General features: G+C 38.9%; 1 protein-coding gene across 8 annotated transcripts in view; it reads left to right on the top strand.

Moving 5' to 3' along the window:
• gria1a (glutamate receptor, ionotropic, AMPA 1a) overlaps window positions 1-20808 on the top strand; it is a 186098-nt gene that overhangs the window by 60496 nt on the left and 104794 nt on the right. For all 8 annotated transcript variants that reach the window (XR_009825960.1, XR_009825959.1, XM_062045599.1 and 5 more), the window contains exons 4-5: window positions 5986-6170; window positions 18573-18626. Coding sequence is in view for 6 of the 8 variants with exons in the window: in XM_062045599.1 (XP_061901583.1) it covers window positions 5986-6170; window positions 18573-18626 (239 nt within the window). In the remaining 2 variants the exon portion in view is untranslated. The remainder of the gene's footprint in view (window positions 1-5985; window positions 6171-18572; window positions 18627-20808) is intronic.

The following is a 20808-nucleotide window of genomic DNA, read 5'->3' as shown; positions in this document are numbered from 1 at the left end:
ACGGTCCGTAATATCATCAAAGGGTTCAGAGAATCTGGAGAAATCACTTCACGTAAGCAGCTAAGCCCGTGACCTTCGATCCCTCAGGCTATACTGCATCAACAAGCGACATCAGTGTGTAAAGGATATCACCACATGGGCTCAGGAACACTTCAGAAACCCACTGTCAGTAACTACAGTTGGTCGCTACATCTGTAAGAGCAAGTTAAAACTCTCCTATGCAAGGCGAAAACCGTTTATCAACAACACCCAGAAACGCCGTCGGCTTCGCTGGGCCTGAGCTCATCTAAGATGGACTGATACAAAGTGGAAAAGTGTTCTGTGGTCTGACGAGTCCACATTTCAAATTGTTTTTGGAAACTGTGGATGTGGTGTCCTCCGGACCAAAGAGGAAAAGAACCATCCGGATTGTTATAGGCGCAAAGTTGAAAAGCCAGCATCTGTGATGGTATGGGGGTGTATTAGTGCCCAAGATATGGGTAACTTACACATCTGTGAAGGCACCATTAATGCTGAAAGGTACATACAGGTTTTGGAGCAACATATGTTGCCATCCAAGCAATGTTACCATGGACGCCCCTGCTTATTTCAGCAAGACAATGCCAAGCCACGTGTTACATCAATGCGGCTTCATAGTAAAAGAGTGCGGGTACTAGACTGGCCTGCCTGTAGTCCAGACCTGTCTCCCATTGAAAATGTGTGCCGCATTATGAAGCCTAAAATACCACAACGGAGACCCCGGACTGTTGAACAACTTAAGCTGTACATCAAGCAAGAATGGGAAATAATTCCACCTGAGAAGCTTAAAAAATGTGTCTCCTCAGTTTCCAAACGTTTACTGAGTGTTGTTAAAAGGAAAGGCCATGTAACACAGTGGTGAACAAGCCATTTTCCAACTACTTTGGCACGTGTTGCAGCCATGAAATTTTAAGTTAATTATTATTTGCAAAAAAAAAAAAAAAGTTTATGAGTTTGAACATCAAATATCTTGTCTTTGTAGTGCATTCAATTGAATATGGGTTGAAAAGGATTTGCAAATCATTGTATTCCGTTTATATTTACATCTAACACAATTTCCCAACTCATATGGAAACAGGGTTTGTATGTATATATATATATATATATATATATATATATATATATATATATATATATATATATATATATATATATATATATATATATATATATATATATATATATATACATATATATACATATATATATATATATATATATATATATATATATATATATATATATATATATATATATATATATATAAATATGTATGTACAAAGTAAAGTGGACATTGTCAGTTTAAAGACACTCAACTAAAAGTTGTATTTATTTTTTTAATATTTGCTTGAAACACTGGATGTTTCTGCAACATTCTTTGCACTTTAAATAATTGATGATAAGAACATTTCAATTCATTTAACTAATTAATCAATTTAATATCATCCATCCATCCATCCATCTTCTACCGCTTGTCAAAACCTCAAAGTGCGGCAAACAGCCACAGAAGAGAACTAGATGCAAAAATGTCGAGTCTGTAGTGATGCCTCTTGCTCCAACATCTCGGACGTCTTCTTCTCCACCTTTGAAAGGAACAGAAGTGCTATTATTATGATAACTGCAATAGACGTGTTGTAATTATTAGATTAGATTAATCTCCAGAACTATCTCCCTCTTAGATTGTCAGTACACTAATGACTGAAGCTAAAAAACTAAATGCACACTCCAGGTTTAAACCCGAAATGTGCCTCACACACTTATTAATTGTATTTAAATGATAATATACAGTATAATCGATACTGATCACTAATAAATAATGATGATGATTAATAATCAGTGTCACAGTTTAAACTTGTTTGTTGTGGCACCACTTCTAGTTCACTATAAAGCAGCGGTGGATGGAAAGCAACTTTTCTGTTTTGCTGCACTAGCTGTCAAACAAGGTGTGTATCTATGTCTACATTATTCTGCACGTAGCTTGCCCATTGTAACAACAAAAAACTAAACCTTTTTGGATTCAGTACCACACATGTTTTTGTCTTTACCGTCTTCAGGTGAAAAAAAACATTTATTAAGATTTTTTTTTTTTTTAAACCACATTGGCAAAGTCACAAACACTGAATGGCCATTATGCAGGATCTGCTCTTTAGACCAGGGGTGTCAAACTCATTTTAGATCGGGGGCCACATGGAGAAAAATCTACTCCCAAGCGGGCCGGACTGGTAAAATCACGGCACGATAACTTAAAAATAAAGACAACTTCAGATCGATTTCTTTGTTTGGAAATAGAACAAGCACATTCTCAAAATGTACAAATCATGTTGTTGTTGGGTTTTTTTTACACTTACATGTTGCGGTTAATAGTATTCTATCTTTATTTGTCGTTATTTATACTTTTTGAATAAATTAATGTGATAATGGCCAACACAGATAAGACAGACAACATTCACACTCACATTCACACACTACGGCAAATTTAGTGTTGCCAATCAACCTATCCCCAGGTGCATGTTTTTGGAGGTGGGAGGAAGCCGGAGTACCCATAGGGAACACATGCAGTCATGGGGAAACATGCAAACTCCACACAGAAAGATCCCGAGCCCGGGATTGAACTCAGGACCTTCGTATTGTGAGGCACATGCACTAACCCTTGTGATGAGGTGGCGACTTGTCCAGGGTGTACCCGGCCTTCCGCCCGATTGCAGCTGAGATAGGCTCCAGCAGCCCCGCGACCCCAGAAGGGACAAGCGTTAGAAAATGGATGGATGGATGGATGTTCATCAGTCAACTCATTGGTGTGAATTTTCAATCTATCAAGATAAACAAATAATATCAAAATAAAATTACAGGATGTTATTTATGTAGTTTGCTCATTTTCTTCGACTGGTGCACTAACATCGTGTGGTTTATTTTTTTATATATATATGTAGCATAATCTACAAAGATACAAAGAATTGCTATTGCAACATCTAGTGGACACATTTAGAACAGCAGTTTCTTTCATTAAAACATTTTGGCTAATTTTTATACTTAACAAACCCGCGGGCCGTACGTTTGACACCCCTGCTTTAGACCCTAAGTCAACGTAATTAATGTAAAAGGCAAAAACATAAAACAATAAAGTGCACATTGAGGTACCAGAGCAAAGTGTTTGGCGGTGTCCGTTGTGATCAATTCAAGTAAACAAGTGATTCTCTGTGTGACACCTGATCTTAAAAGCAGAAACACAAATACATTACATCTTCATTCTGTTAATCTTGTGTTTAGCAAAATTACATAATTCAACATTATTTTTGTAATAACCGTTTGTTTTTGGTTTTTTATGGCATTGCCCTATAACTCAAATGCTTTAAATGTCATTGTTACACCAAAATTAAAATTCAACAGTTAATACTTAAAATGGTTGATATACTGAGCAGAAAGCTTGTGTTTGTCCGCGCTATTCCAAATTGGGAGTAAATGAAATGACTGCTGTCCATGGTGCTGAATTCAATTTAAGAGGCAAACTGGTCTGTAGCCTTGTACTTTGTTTATCAGCCTTGATTCACTGCTACCTGTGTCACTCTTCCATGTTCCTCGCTTTCAGTGTTAAATCTAATAACTTGGTGAAAGGCTCGATTAACGGTCTTTCTGGTAACGCTTCAGTGTGCAAGGTCTCCAGGCTGAAGTGCTCTGCTTCCTGTCTACACTTGCTACTTTTCCTGGCTGTCTTATTTATCTACTTGTATTGTGGTTATTTATGGAGGTCGAACACTATCCATCCTTTTGTTACTTAATGACTTGGCGACAAATAGTCAGCATACATTGCCTGCAGAGCAGCTGCTGTGCATTCAAATAAGGCCAAGCCATCATTTTCTGGAGGCGGTGACTATGTTCCTCATTTTTCTTTGACAGTGTATTGTTGTTGTGGCTCAGCTATTTTTACATTTGCTAAATATGCATCAAATGCATGTGTGCAGAAACATTCTCCAAACTGCATGCACAAAACAAACTATATTTTGGATCTAATTTCTTAATTACATTTTTGATTTATGTGGGTAACAGCTGCCAGTCTGCTGCTATAGTGAAATCATTTGGTTTTCTCCCTCCCTGGAATATTTGTTGCTACCAGCTGGAGTGGCTGACTTCCAAGAGAAAGGGAGCAAAAAGCAGTGAGTCAGAGCTTGTGTGTTGTCTAATCACCTTTTATTTCCTGCTTTACCAAGAGCTCTTCTCTCATTGGCTGCTATAGCTCTCCCTCCATGATGCTTAAGTGTCCAGGCAACAGCGTACTGCAGCATATTCTCTTGTAATTGGTACTCGGAGGATGTAAACCGGCCCGGGGTTGTGTCTTTGGCTGTGATGCATGTGCTGACTGTCGGTTGGCATAGCAGTGGTCATTATTTAGGTCGGCACACTTGGAAGTGTCAGTGTGCTGAATAGACTCAACACTTATTACACTTTATTACTGACAAAGACATCAGAACGTTCTGATGGATGGGCTTGGTTCTCTACTTTCTAGCAAAGGTAGTTGTAACTCGATTTTTTATATCATGATATTTTGCCAACAATCGTAATACAGGTGGTCATTGGGTTACGAAACGGTTTACGTTCCGAGTTGGAACTCTTTCCAAAATAAAACAGTTTAGTATACCACACTGTACACAGAACACATGAAGGACATCAAACACAGTAGTAAAAACAGTAAACCTAAAAACGACATGAAAGACTAATACAAAAAAGAGAACAATTTCCTACTTTTAGCATGTGGCTTACTGGGTGGGAGGAGGTAGTAGAGGCAGGAGAATCTTCCTGCCAAAGCAATACAGTAGGTTGCTCCCTTTTCCATTTTTGTACTTGTATTTTTTGTCTATGGTAATATTATTGTAAGGGATAAGGAAAGGAAAGGTGACGTTACAGACAGATTTTCCATGTGTAAAAGGAGAGCCAATCTAGAGTTCCTGATTCCCACAGATCTAAATACACACCCAGAGATTGTATTACATGCACACAAATCTGAATATGCACACACAAATATTTCACGGCAGATGTGTGGCAAAAGTCACCTGTAAAAAGACAGTAAATCGAGGGTTCTTGCTTCACACAATTATGATTACAAACACATGCATTTTTTTCCACACAGACGGATTGAAATACGGACAGACAAATTAAAACACGCACATCTGGCTCTGATCACACACACATTTAGATACAGACACACACATTAGTACACAACACATCAATCGGATTATCTACGCACAGATTGAGATACTTGTTTGCAAATAATTTTGCTAAATAATAATTCCATTGCACTTTATTTAAAAGGGGTTTATGTGTGTAGTACCGGTTGTCACCAGGGAGACACTAATTTCTCTCCAAGTCATGGCATCATTCTCAAACCCGTGGTGCTTTGCTATGTTGTGGAGCATGCAGCACACAACTATAATCTCTGGAACTTTTTTCTGAGTAATATAAAAGCACTCCTCCAAATAGAACATAACCCACTTTATATGGTATTTTTATTTGTATTTATTTGTTTTTTGTCATAAAGAAATACAATCATGTGTGCTTACGGACGGTATCCCTGCAGACTGTATAGATCTATATTGATATATATAATATATATATTGTGTTTTTTATGTTGATTTAATAAAAAATAAATAAAATAAATAAAAAATAAAAATAAAAATAAATATTTTTTATTTTTATTTTTTATTTATTTATTTATTTTTATTTTTAATTTCTTGTGCGGCTCGGTACCAATCGATCCGGGGGTTGGGTACCACTGCCATAGAGTATTATTTAAGTATAGTTCTTAAGTGAGTCTCATGTTAATGGACCAAAATTAAGTTTTTTAAATAATGTATGCGAGCACTTTCGTAACCATGAAATGTCATAACACAGAACGTCATAAACCGATGACCACCTCTAATATTATTAATGCACATACAGCTTTACTGGTTTTAACTGTTGTCAACCTCTGTCCAGGTCTGTCTGTGCTGCAGAAGGTTCTGGACACAGCAGCAGAGAGGAACTGGCTGGTGACATCCGTCAATGTGGAAACCATGACTGAGGCATCGTTCTTGAAAGTGTTCCAGGATTTGGACAAGAGGAAGGAGGGACAGATTATCATCGACTGTGAGACAGAGCGGCTTACCGGCATCCTTAAAAAGGTAAGGAGTTTTCCCCATGCCTTAATACAAATCCATTGCGCTATAATTATGTTAAAACCTCACAAAAAACCTCCATCAGTTTGTTTTTTCCCCTTTGGGCACATGAGATTTATTTTGAGCAATTAGCTTCCTCAAAGGAGGTAGACAGACACGGTTTTGTATACTCTGCCCTGCATGGTTTGACAAGAAGAAGGGAAGTGGCGATGCAGAAGGGGAAATAATGTGCAGGTAGTGATGGTGTCTCTTGGTCTGCTGTTGTGTGTAGTCACCACGCATCACAGACAAAAGTGATAAACAACACAGCTTATGTGTTTATTTATTTTTTGTGCATTCTTGTGTGACAAGATGAGCTCCCACAACTGCACTGCTCAAACAAAAAATATCCAGGAATAATAACTGACAGTTCAATGGGAATACTTTCACAGCTCACTGTCTTTTGTGGTATTTTCATCTCTTGCCCAGTCTAATATTCCAAAATATCCTGCTAGTCGATAAAAGAACTACAAATTCCCTTGAGATTTACACTACCCAATTCTCAGAGTGACCTGTTTATAGTGGTTAAAATGTGCTTTGTTTATGATGGGATAATGCTATGGTATGTATATTTGTTTATGACATGTCTACCTTTGCACAATTTAAGATGTCTCAAAAGGAGTAGGAAGAAACAGAGTTTATTTAATCTTACCCTTTCTCAGTAACTACGTTTCCATGCACTAAATTAGTCTGATTTCTCAAATAGTTCGATTTTTTGTGTTTTCACACTTAAAGGTGAAGTCACAGTGTCCATGCACATTTGATTGATTGATTGAGACTTGTATTAGTAGGTTGCACAGTGAAGTACATATTCCGTACAATTGACCACTAAATGGTAACACCCGAATAAGTTTTTCAACTTGTTTAAGTCGGGGTCCACTTAAATTGATTCATGATACAGATATATACTATCATATATACTATCATCATAATACAGTCATCACACAAGATAATCACATTGAATTATTTACATTATTTACAATCAGGAGTGTGGAGGGGGGTGGGGTGGGGGGGTGGGGGGGGTGGGGATATGGACATGAAGTAGTGGACATAGAGAGAGAGAGAGAGAGAGAGAGAGAGGGATCAGAAGGCATAAGAAAAAGAATCTGCATTTGATTGTTTACATTTGATTATTAGCAATCCGGGGAGGGTGTTAGTTTAGGGTTGTAGCTGCCTGGAGGTGAACTTTTCTCTAGTACGACTACTGATCATACGCCGTGTGTCTCATGTACACTTGGGGGCACTTATTTATTTTTAGCCTGGACTAATACCGTATTTTCCAGACTACAAGGCGCACCTGAAATCTTTTTTTTTTCTTAAAACTCGACAGTGTGCCTTATAACCCGGTGTCCCTAATGTAAGGAATACGTTTGGTTGAGTTTACTCACCTCAAAGCTATTTTATTTGGTACATGGTTTAGTGATAAGTGTGACCAGTAGATGGCAGTCAAACATAAGAGATAAGTGTAAACAGCACTATGATTGCAATATGTCTCAAGTAAACAACACCAACATTTTGCATGTTCCATTGAAAATATAGAACATTATGCACGGCGCTCAAAAATCTATCAAAATGTTTTACTTGGTAAGCTATGAAGCCGCACCGCTTGAAGAAATGTCGACGTATTAAACGTACGAGTATTATTATGGTGTGTGTATAAGGTAAGACATATTATCTGCCGTTTTGTTTCGCAATATTATGCAAAAGCAACTTTTCTTACCTTCTGGTACCCGCTGATCTGTATTTGGGATCTGTATAAGTCCTGAAAATGTCCGCGCGTCCGCTAGTCAACACGCTTCTTCTTTTTCCTCTATCTTCTTGTTTTGGGACATTCATCCTCCGCTGTTGCCATTTCTAACATAAAGTAGTGTAAAGTTCTTACTTATATCTGTCAGTAAACTTGTCATGAAAGCGCTAAAACATACCGGCCTAGTGAGTTTACATTATTTACCCAAGGAACTTTAGTTATTAGCGTTCCGGTCGGACGGTCTTTCACAGGAAACATTTCCGGTGTTGTTGTTTCCGGATGAGAAGATGCTGCTCCGTTATTGATTTAAGTAAAGTCTGAATGTCATTAAAACAGTTAGCTCCATCTTTTGACACTTCGTCCACTGCCGTCTTTGCACGCTACACCGCTACAACAAAGATGATGGGGAAAAGACGCTGTCGAAGGTGAGCCACGTAAATAAGACCGCCCACAAAACGGCGCATCCTGAAGCGACTGACAGAAAGTGACTTGAAGATGATCTGTAAAACATAATCTATGCAACATTTTTGACCAAAGAACCACCATTACATGTTATGTAGACCACAAGGAAGTGTTTTCAATTTAGAAAAAAATAAAAATAATAATATGACTTCTTTAAAGCGCCCTATAATCCGGTGCGCCTAATATATGAAAAAAAGATCAAAAATAGACCATTCATCGGCTGTGCGCCTTATTATCCGGTGCGCCCAATGGTCCGGAAAATACGGTTATTTGCTTTTCCTGGTTGACCTATGTTGTCACACCAAAACAAGGCGTCTTTGCGTCTTCTCACAAGTCAACAGCCCAGTTATTGTACCTAATGTCCACTGTGATGTTGCCACAGATTAGAAATATTATGTTTTTAACGGCTATGCTGATATTAAATAGCAGACAGCATCAAAACATGATCTTAGATTGCGCTACAAACAAGACGCTACTACCAGGAATGTCTCAGAATTGCTGGACTGGCGGGTACGAAGCAAAGACTGGAGGGAGAGAGTTGTTTAGAAGGAATTTTATTTTGAAGAATGAAAAAAAAAAATGGAATGTCATGATATTCATTCAATAAGCTCTGTGGATTGCTGGAAGGAGTTTTAAATCCAAAAGAAAAGATAGTTTGTGCCGATGAGGCTTGCTATTGTTGTGGACAAGCTTGCCAGTTGTGCGGAAAACAGAGTTATTGCTAATTAGTTTGGAGTGCACAATTGCAGTGTGAAAAAAATATATATATTTCTTTTCATCTCCCATCGATGCATTCCAAAATGTTCTGCTCTTTTAATTTGTGAAGCAAATAAAGATGTCTCCTCTTTTTGTCTACATTTTACTGAAATGCGTTTCCAGGTTATATTCCGAGACCGGGGCAATGCGCGACACAAAGGGTCCCCTGCAGCGACACACACCCACTCGAGAGATCTGGTTTTCAGTCGCATGATCTTGTTGTGTTCGTCCGACTTTTCAAAAGACAAACACGATCAGCTGAAGTTGTTTCCATGGGTTGTAGAAGGCTTCTTTTGAACCAAACTATTTGACAAATTTAGTGCATGGAAACATAGTCAGCGTCTATTAGTGCTAATTTGTTCACAATATATATGTACTACATTTAGCTCACTTCCTGTGCGAAAAGAAAGGAAGGTGTTAAAGAGTTAAATGTCAACTAGACAAGCATTCAGAGTGCACCACTTCCAAAAGTAAAGAAACTTCAAAAATAAACCTCTTGAATTCTGACAGTAGTCTGGATCACCTCCACAATTCAACCACTTGTTCCTTATCCTATTTCTGCAATTTCTTTTAAGTTTAATCAAAATCCGCCCATAACTTTGTTTAATTTTTAACTAACTAGCAGACAGACAATACTAAACTTACAAGCCGAATTGGTTCTGTGACGGAGCTCTTAACTTAAAACACTTGAGAAAAAATGTGTGCTTATGAAATAAAATTCCTCCCCAAAAAATCTTTATCAAAGTTTTCTCTACATGTGCTTGATTGTGGCGACGGCCACACCTTGGAAATGACAGATTTTTGTGTGAAAACAAATTAAAGTAATATCATCTATTATAGCGTCCAGAAGGAGTCCCACAAAGTCTGGCGCTCTTTTTAACTTTTATTGCCAATCTCATGCTAGCAACCAGCTCACTTCCTGCACATATTTCCTCCTGTGAACAGACGTCCGTCTCCGGAAATAACAACGACATAGTTTTACCATGTAGCATACCTTTAAAAAAAAAACAAACACAACTTTTAGAACTATTGTATGAAAACAATACATGTACTACTAACAGTAGATTTAGGAAGTAATGTAATAATCATGTACTGCATTTGTTTACCTTGGAGGGCGGATTTCTGCAGTATCTCCTTTGAGCTGTTTCCCCGTCAAACACACCATAGGCAGCTTCTCCATAAATGATTTGGTATTTAGTATTTGTATACTATTTTAACATTCTTGGCTAGCGTTATTGACTCATTTTACGTGAATATGGTGCAGACTAGCAGTGCTACGCTCCAACACATTTGCCAAGTTGGCTACATTTGGGGGTGGCAATGCTCAGATGGTAGAGCGGCCGTGCCAGCAACCTGAGGGTTCCAGGTTTGATTCCAGCCTCCACCATCCTAGCCACTGTCGTTGTGTCCTTGGGCAAGACACCCTATCCACCGTGCAGGGCCACCCACACTGGTTTAAATGTAGCTTAAAAGATGTAGTAAATGGTTTTCACAATGTAAATTGCTTTGAGTCTCTGGAGAACAAGCGCTACATAAATATAACTCACTTCACATCATTTCACTACTCGCTCTGTAAGGATTTATTTCTTTAATGTAAGCATATCATCATTTGTCCTTCATGCTCACTTTCTTCCTTCCCACGGTTGGAAAAACAAATTGATCCATTCTTAGGTTCACTGTGGCATTCGCTATGCCAACTTATGGCGGGAATACTTATTACTCAAATATTTACTCTCAATTTAGTAGAGCGACAGCTCTTCTCTCAAAACACTCATAAGAAAGAGCATTCTTAAGTTGAGGTACCACAGTAAATTAAATTGACAGGTCTGTGCGTGATTTTCCTCGTCTACCGCGTCCAAATATAGTGCAAGAGGGTTTACTCTTTGCATCGGCCCCAGCACCTGGGCGCCTTTGTTCTATATAAATAAACAGACTCTTATTGTCTCTGTGGGTGGTGGCGAGGCCGCTAACATACAGACACAGAAGTTGAGCCTCGTAACAATAACAAGGTAGTAGAACAGATTCGGATCATCCCCAAATTGAATCACTTGTTGCAATTCTGACATTTCAAGTGTCATCAAAATCTACCTATAACTTTTTGAGGTATCTTGCTAATTAACTAACTGACAAACTATGGTGATTACGTAATATTCTAGCAAAGGTGATAAAGAAATAAAAAATTATAAAAATGACACCATAAACTGTAGATTGTGCTGTGTAGAGAAACATAAAATACAATAAATCAAATTTAAAAAATTATACAAATAAGATCACAATTGAATAAAAGTAATAAAATACAAATAAATAGTTTATATTGATATTATAACATGAATAAGTTAGACCAGTAGTTCTCGTACACGGGCTCCATCTATTGATATGCCAAAAAATCACTTGATTAAAGTACAATGTTTTATTATCCTATATTCAAACACAGTGTTACTGTTCAAACTGTATATAATGTTACAGGGGCCAAAAGCATGAAATATAATTGTTATATAAAACATCTGCCTTGTTTTTAATGAATACTTAGACCTACCATGCTACTGTATGTTGGTCATTCTGGTGGTGCTTGGAGAGCCAAGTTTTTTTCTGAGGTGGTACTTGAAGTGGAACAAGTTGGAGGACCACTGAGTTAGACAAAGTGGGGCATTAAATAAAAGACAAACAATGCAGGGACATGGATAATACATTCTATAATAAGTACTGGAATAAGAGTTTTGACTGAATTGGACAGTTAATCACTTCATCTGCATTAAGTCTTTAAGAGTTATGTATTTTATTTCCCTACAAGTTCAAGTTGATATAAAGTTCAATATTCGTTTAGTTTATTGATGTCTTTGTCAACAATAATTTCGCTTCCTCTGTCCTCAATTAAATAACTCATATATTTCTCAGTTGGCGCTTCAGGTGCCTTGACTTTTCTCCTGCTTTCCGTATTAGCGTGCTGTCTTGGCATGTCAGCATTACGTTTTGTCAGATACTCATTGATGTCAACATGTGCTCCTGGCAGATTGCTTGTGATCACAAACAGCAGTTAAGCCAAAATGTGACAGGGCGAAACAGTTCAAAAGGGGGAAAAAAACACAAATAATGTAGACGCTCTATGAAGAACCTAATACTACCCAACTGTTTGCCATGGAATGAGGATGAGCGGTTTATGCAAGGGTTGAAGTGTGTGTAAAAAATGAAACACTAAGCCATACAGCAAAGGAGATGCTACTGTAGTAGATTTGGAGTGGCTCAAATATATGCTGCATGCACAGTGTTACCAAACAGTATAATTTCTATAGGAACCACTTCAGTGTGTGATAGCCCTTACTCTTTGGTAAGCTGCTGCAATGTCGGCTCTTTTTGAATGTGTATTTACAGCATCAGATTTTCTCCCTTTTTACATAATTGAAGAGTAGAGTTTCTGTTAAATGTACATAGGCCCGATGCACATGTGCAGTGTTTTAGGGGTTGTAATAGTAACAATACTCACAATATGAAGAGTATTGTGGATGGAGAGACAGAGGTGCAGAGCTGGCGCTGGGCGCCGGGACGGACAAGCTTCACAGTGTCTTGGCTGAATGAGCAGGTATGGGACACCTCGGTCTCCTTGGACGCATCCTCGTTCATCCATGCGGACTGGACACTGTCCGAGAGTTGGTGGGCGGCCGAGGGTGGAGTCGGCTCTCTTGGTTGCTTTGTTGGGTCTGCTCCTGTCTCTGACCATGCTCCCCCTCACCCCAGTAGACGATGGCGTGGGGGACGTTGTTTTATTTTTGTGGCTGTGTGTAGAAGTGGCTGGTTGCATCAGCTCTGCTCTTTTAAGGTCTTTAATGTCCTTTGTGATTTTTGATGTTTTCCCTTTTACACACATGTTTATGTGTGCTATGGCTATGAGTATTTTTTTTCCTTGGCCTCAGTCTGGACCCCCTCTCCAGGGTCCCAGGTTCAGACTGAATATTTTTGTTCTCACCCCCCAGCATTTACCTGTTTCTCACCTTTTTTGTAAGGGGCACCGGAAGTTGGCAGACCCGTCAGCGATCCTGTTCTGTCTCACTGTAATGTTTGTCAGAATGAATTAATGTATTTATTTATTTCGGCAGACAGGCATATATAGCAACACTTCATCACTCTTTGTAATTTGACAGACATGCAACTGCACCCACCGAAAAGGGATACGGGAAAACAATCAAGAATGCTTATCCATGTCCCGCCCCTAATTTACAATCAATGTATAGGCTGATTATATATATGTTGGTTATATAGTCCAAGTTTCAACAGCAGATTGGATGGATACATGACAATTTCAGAACAAAGTACCATATTTTTCGGAGTATAAGTCGCTCCGGAGTATAAGTCGCACCGGCCGAAAATGCATAATAAAGAAGGAAAAAAACATATATAAGTCGGACTGGAGTATAAGTCACATTTTTTGGAGAAATGTATTTGATAAAACTCAACACCAAGAATAGGCATTTGAAAGGCAATTTAAAATAAATAAAGAATAGTGAACAACAGGCTGAATAAGTGTACGTTATATGAGGCATAAATAACCAACTGAGAACGTGCCTGGTATGTTAACGTAACATATTATGGTAAGAGTCATTCAAATAACTATAACATATAGAACATGCTATACATTTACCAAACAATCTGTCACTCCTAATCGCTAAATCCCATGAAATCTTATACGTCTAGTCTCTTACGTGAATGAGCTAAATAATATTATTTGATATTTTACGGTAATGTGTTAATCATTTTACACATAAGTCGCTCCTGACTATAAGTCGCACCCCCGGCCAAACTATGAAAAAAACTGCGATTTATAGTCCGAAAAATACAGTATGACATATTATAATGGATGATAATGACAAGTTGTTGTTTTTTTGTTTGTTTTTTTGTCAATAGCATTGAGCGAGAATTAAATGGGATTGTGCTGAAAATCTTAATTTCCCCTCGGGGATTATTAAAGTATTTCTGATTCTGAATATTCCCTTACATTGAATGACTTTACAGACAATTTGGACGACAAAGCTTGTTGTCGTTTTCTGTGACAATTTGTGAGCATTTTGTGTGCATGTTTAATGTGCAACTCAAATGATACAAATGCATGCAGGATACACCCACACACACACATACAGTGGAGACTTGTGTACCTCTGTGTGAATGTTATTGATGGTCTGTTGTCTACAGTTAAGGTTATTGCGTCAGTTCAAGAGCCCAGCCTGAGAAGTTTTCCATTCAGACAACCACCATCAATCACCCACATCTTCTCTTCGCCTCCATAGCCTGCCTGTGCACCCCAACAATACCCTAGACCCGCATGCAGCTACAGTACACACACACACGCACACACATGCTTACCCAACATACACGCACACTCGCCAGCCTCTTTCGCCCTTTGAACTCCCATGTTCATCTCATTCATCTCTTACAGTACACAGATTCTCTTACGATAATGTCACTGACAGCATCCCAAGGGTGACTTTTCAGAGAAGCTAAATGTTAACATGGTCCCCTGCGTGAACATTCGTGGTGACAAGAGAGAGTTACTAGAAGAATATTCCAAATGTGAAAACGGACCCTCTCTTTTAAGGCTAAACTCTGAATGACACTTGGAATATGCATGTATAATTAATGGGCGCTTGTATCCAAAACAGTTGCATTTGGTGGTGTACGCGGTGCTGTAGTCTGTTTGCATGAGTGCGTCTTGCTTTTCCTTGCTTGAGGCTTGACCGCGGGGCATGTCTTGTGCCGGGGTCATCATTAATAACAAATGCCACCTTCTGCCGTGACCTGCGGCAGTATTACACACACACACACACACACACATCCGCACACAGAACACAATAACAATAGCTTATCCCCTTAGGGGGAAATGCTGAGAGTGCGAGAGGAGTGACAAGGTGTGAGTTTCTGCACACTGGCTGAACATAGGCACATTAATAACTACTGTAAGACCTAATAATTGGAGGGTACATGACATTAAACTATAGGTCTTGTAGTGTTTTGTGCAATTTTTTTCAGATTGTTGCTCTGACACACTTGACACTCAGTTGTTGCACAGTAAAACAGGGTCTTTATTCGGGCAAGAGAGTTGCCTTGAGGGCCAGCAGATTGTACGACCCATTTAAATGTCATTCAAAGTGGTGCCAAAAATACATTTTTCACCCATGAGTAAATTGATGCTGGCACCATACAACACACCTCTGACTGTGTTACTCCATCAGGCCTGACCCTTGCTGGTGGGCTGACAGGGAGCATCAAAGGCAGAGGCAGAGGAGTTATTAAATGTTTCCAGGGCAATAGGCAAAAATACAATGCACTTTTAAAAATATGTACATGCAGACCGTAATGAAGTTTCATTGAATGTAGAAATTAAGGCTGCAGCTATCAATTTATTTTAGTAATCGAGTAATCAAGCGATTAGGTTGTTCGATTATTCGAGTGATCGGATAAAAAACACTTTGTAGCCTCAATGTGTGTTTTAGGGAAAACAGTAACATCAAAATTGCACTTCTAACCTGTGCATTATTAACAACTTGAACTATTCACTGTTTGCCGCCACACAGATCAGAGCACCCACACACCACCGCTCTCATGTGTGCTCTATTGCAACGGCCGTGTGAAAACAGTACGTCCGCGTATTTAAAGATCTGAATACTCAGCGCTGATTGAATTTGATCATCTTTAATGAATTACACTCATGGGGATGTACCGATCGATCGGCCGTCGATTGGTATCAGACGATTTTTGTGAAAAAGCATGTGATCGGCAATTGCTGATTTACTGTTTTTAATGCTGATCACAAACACAGATCACATCCAGCTAATACTTTATGCATGTATAGTCTTACGGCTGAAAATGTCATACACAGTGTGGAGCCAGTCCCCTAAGCTAATAATAATTATCTCCTTTGCGGCAAATAAACTGCATTTCTTAGTTTCTTAAACAGCATTATCACTGGAGAATGAGGCTTAAGATGTTACTCACCGAGAGCAAACCAGGAACATGCAGGACGACAAGCATGCAGATGAGCTTCCCTGAGTTGGTTTCTCACAGTTTGTGCTGAAAGTTTTGGTTATGCAAACCAATTGTTGCAGCAGCTGTCTGGGTGGCTGGTCTCAGACGATCATGGAGGTGCAGCTGCTGGGTGTGGAGGTCATGGGCTGGTGTGGTTACATGTGGTCTGCGGTTGTGAGGCAGGTTGGATGTACTGCCAAATTCTCGCCTTTGGAGACAGCGTATGGTAGAGAAATGAACATTCCATTCATGGGCAACAGCTCTGATGGACATCCCTGCAGTCAGCATGCCAACTGCACGCTCCCTCAAAACTTGCGACATCTGTGGCATTGTGCTGTGTGATAAAACTGCACATTTCAGAGAGGCCTTTTATAGTGGGCCTCAGGCACAACTGTGCAATAATAATGCTATTTAGCTTTCCAATCAGCTAAACAAACTCAATAACTCTACAGTGATGTTTTGGTGAGTTTACTGAGGAATGTGTGAAACTGAAACAATACAAAAATAATTGAAATGTAAGTTAATAACACAGACACTTTTTAGCGTGTTAGCATGTTAGCTAACACCGCCAATGTTAGCTTGATTACATTACAATACCACATACAGATAAGCATGAAAACACTCCTACAGACATCAAACATGGGACGGTTTAGTGAGCAGGAATTAGTTTAGATATATTGTAAAACTTACAAACATTGCTCGGAGTGATGAATGAAGCAACCATATGAGTAGAAACGCTATGGACGACTTGTACACAGAATGGCCTGTGTACTTACGGTTAAAGGCACTAAACAGAAGGAACCCGCAGCACAGCCCGCAGAATCTGCAGTGAGCAAACTTGTCCAAAAAATGGTACTACAGCACAAATAATAACACACATTTTCAGTGTCTCTGTGTTGGTGTAATATGAAAACTATTTGTTAAAAACAAAACATTATGGCTGTGAGCGAAAAAAACATCTGTAAATTTATAAGCCACATTGTTCAAACCGTAGGAAAAAAGTAGCGGCTTACTGTCCGGAAAATACGGTACTACTTCTACTGGGTAGAACAGAGAGCCTGTTGATTGGATTGAGCACTGCTGCCACCTCGCTGCAGACTTGTGCATCGTTCTAACATGAATACTGGAGTGCAGACACACATAATGAAAATCTCCTCTGTTGCTTGAGACCCTCCTGACATCAAACTGCAAACCCCCAAAGGGGTCCTGACCCACTATTTAGGAAACATTGCTTTAGATCAGTGGTTCTTAACCTTGGTTCGATCAAACCCTAGGGGTTTGGTGAGTCGGGCTCAGGGGTTCGACGGAGGTCAAGACACACCCGACTCATCGTGTAAATAAAAACTTCTCCTATCTCCTATCGGCGTATTACGGATACGGCAACAGCAGAAGTCAGACTGATTTGCAGGCGTGTAATTTGTTGTGAGTTTATGCACTGTGTTGGTTTTGTTGTTTGAACAAGGTGATGTTCATGCACAGTTCATTTTGTGCACCAGTAAAAAACATGGTAACACTTTAGTATGGGGAACATATTCACCATTATTTCGTTGCTTATTAACATGCAAATTAGTAACATATTGGCTCTTAACTAGTCATTATTAAGTACTTATTAATGCCTTATTTGGCAAGGCCTTATTATAACCCTAACCCTCTAACCCTGGCCCTAACCCTCTAACCCTAACCCTAACCCTAACCAAATAACTTTAAATTAAGTCTTTGTTACTTAGAATATGTTCCCCATACTAAAGTGTTACCAAAAACATATAACTTTGTCTTGAATTTGAAAAAATACAACATTATATTTTTCACTAAAGAAGGGTTCGGTGAATGCGCATATGAAACTGGTGGGGTTCGGTACCTCCAACAAGGTTAAGAACCACTGCTTTAGATCATACATCAAATGAGAGCAATAAACCAATATCCACAGAATAGAACATATAAATGTTTAATTGTAACTTGTATGAGAGATGAAAACAAAAGGGTTTAAGTGGTCTGATTGATTTTGTTTTTCTTTGCTTTAAAAAGAATGTAAAGAGCAAGTAGCAATTCTCAGTGTGTTTGTTGATAGTGTGTTGCTGTTTTCTCCTGACAAAATTAAAAATATGAATAATTATTATTATGTTTAAAACTCCAACCCACTTACAACACACTGAGGTGATTCTGGAGCAAAATAAAACCTGTGTTGATGTATTTTTTAAAGTAGAAAGTCGACCTCTCGTCATTTAGGCTCCTTGCTCCAATTTCTATTGACCTACTTTCTCTGCTGTCGAGAACACTTTTCAAGGTAGAGTACACTGCTTTGACAGCGTCTCACTCACGCATACACACTCGGAGAAACACAAACGCAGTTGTGTCCGGGTCATTTTATTGTCTATTCTTTGTTTCTTTTGCAGATTGTGGAGCAAGGCAAGAATGCAAAGAGTTACCACTATATCTTGGCTAACCTGGTAAGCATCTTTCTCTTCACTCTACGAAAAACCTTTCACACCCTGTGGTATGGTTCTGTTCAGATCACCTGCTTAGAATAACATAGCTTGTTGTGTTTCCACCACGAGGAGATTAATAAATTATTGGTGCAAATTTAATGAAGAAGAGAAATGGTAAACAAAGAACAGGAATGGGGGGATTAAAAAGCCATTATCGTGTTGGTTCTTCTTGCAAAGTCTTTGATTCCAAGTTGACAAGCCTTTGTTTTATAAAATGTGCTTTTTTTGTGTGATCTTTTCTTTGCATGGAAGTGACTTACCACACTACAGTGGTTTGTACTGCACCATTGCATTGACAAGAGCCGTGGCATTGGTTATTTTAGTAAGCGGTACGATTATAGACAAAAAACCTCAACTGCACAAAACAACAACATTTTCCTCTGAACTATGGCTTTCGGGGATTGTCAACCCTTTGAGTCAAAGACACATTCCAAACAATTTATCTGGTGCAAGCCACAATGTGAGCAGACGCACAGTGACACTGGTCGTGTAGTCTATATACTGTAAATCGAGAGCCCTTAGCTGAATTTGACTCCTGCCATTATCTACATGCAAATGCTATGCAGAGTTGCAGACACCCCCACCCCCAACCACTCCCCACCAACCCGTTACTCCACACCCCCTGTGGCATTGTTCACACTGGCCCAAAAGAGAAGGAAATTGACATGAACGGCTGCTGTAGTAATAATAGCATTTATATGGATGCAGCCGGCTTGAACACGTGTTCACTACTGTTGTTTTATTGGCCCGGTTGGAAGATTGCCTTTTAGAAGATAAAAAATGGACACTTTCAACAGCAGGCATGTGGGGTAAGGGAGCATTTTTTTTTAATTATGGCCAAAAACAGTTTACACAACTTTTTTTTTTTTTTGTATATATACACTTTGGGGAATGAGATGGTCCAATCTCTTGGGCATTGAAGAAGGTGGCAGCTGCACGCGTCACCACTATTTGTGTGTGTAGGAAATGGAACCTTAGGCTACACAACAATGGAATAAATAGTTGAATATTTATTGAATGTCAAATGTCATTAAATGTTATCAAATACTAAGGGGCCTGATCTACTAAAGCAAGGGTCGGCAACCCAAAATGTGAAAAGAGCCATATTGGACCAAAAATACAACAAAAAAAAATGTCTGGAGCCCCCAACAAACAAAAGCCTTTAATATATAAGTGTTATAATGAAGGCAACACATGACGTAAGTGTCTATATTAGCCTACTATTAAAATGACTATGTGTGTCACAGGCTGAAGCAAATCTTCGTTGACAGAAATGTTGACAGTAATCTACACATTTTTACAACATTGGAAAATATTAGTAAAACAGGGGCTTCTCAGAAGGTGAGATAACTCCTGGCATAGAATGGCCAAAGGTATAATAAACGTGTGTGTCCAAGTTAAAGGAAACGGCAGGCTGTCTTCTTCTAATGGATTTATTACAATCTTTGCAAGTTGGGTAACGTTTGCTGTGGTCTGGAACAACATGGCACACAAACAACTATCAGAAATGCAGCCAATGTTACATACACATAATGTGTCATGAGACATGCAAATGTAAATTAAATACACAGAGGACATAAGTAAAGGAAATTAAATTAACTCAAATTTGCCTACAAACGTCGCATAATGATGCAAAATGTACATACAGCTAGTCTAGATAGCACGTTTTTTGATTGATTCATTGAGACTTTTATTAGTATGTTGCACAGTGAAGTACATATTCCGTACAATTGACCACTAAATGGTAACACCCGAATAAGTTTTTCAACTTGTTGTAGCGGTGTAGTGTGCCAGGACAGGATGGGAAGAAGTGTCAAAAGATGAGTTTAAATTGATTCATGATACAGATAAATACTATCATATATACTATCATCATAATGCAGTCATCACACAAGATAATCACATTGAATTATTTACATTATTTACAATCAGGGGTGTGGAGGGGGTGGGGGGTAGGATATGGACAGCAAGTAGTGGACATATAGAGAGAGAGAGAGAAAGAGAGCGAGAGAGAGAGAGAGAAAGAGAGAGAGAGAGAGAGAGAGAGAGAGAGAGAGAGAGAGAGAGAGAGAGAGAGAGAGAGAGAGAGAGAGAGAGAGAGAGAGAGAGAGAGAGAGAGAGAGAGATCAGAAGGCATAAGAAA

This window comes from Entelurus aequoreus, linkage group LG04, assembly GCF_033978785.1.
Source record: "Entelurus aequoreus isolate RoL-2023_Sb linkage group LG04, RoL_Eaeq_v1.1, whole genome shotgun sequence".
NCBI lineage: Eukaryota > Metazoa > Chordata > Actinopteri > Syngnathiformes > Syngnathidae > Entelurus > Entelurus aequoreus.
This window is presented reverse-complemented; position numbering and strand designations above follow the sequence as displayed.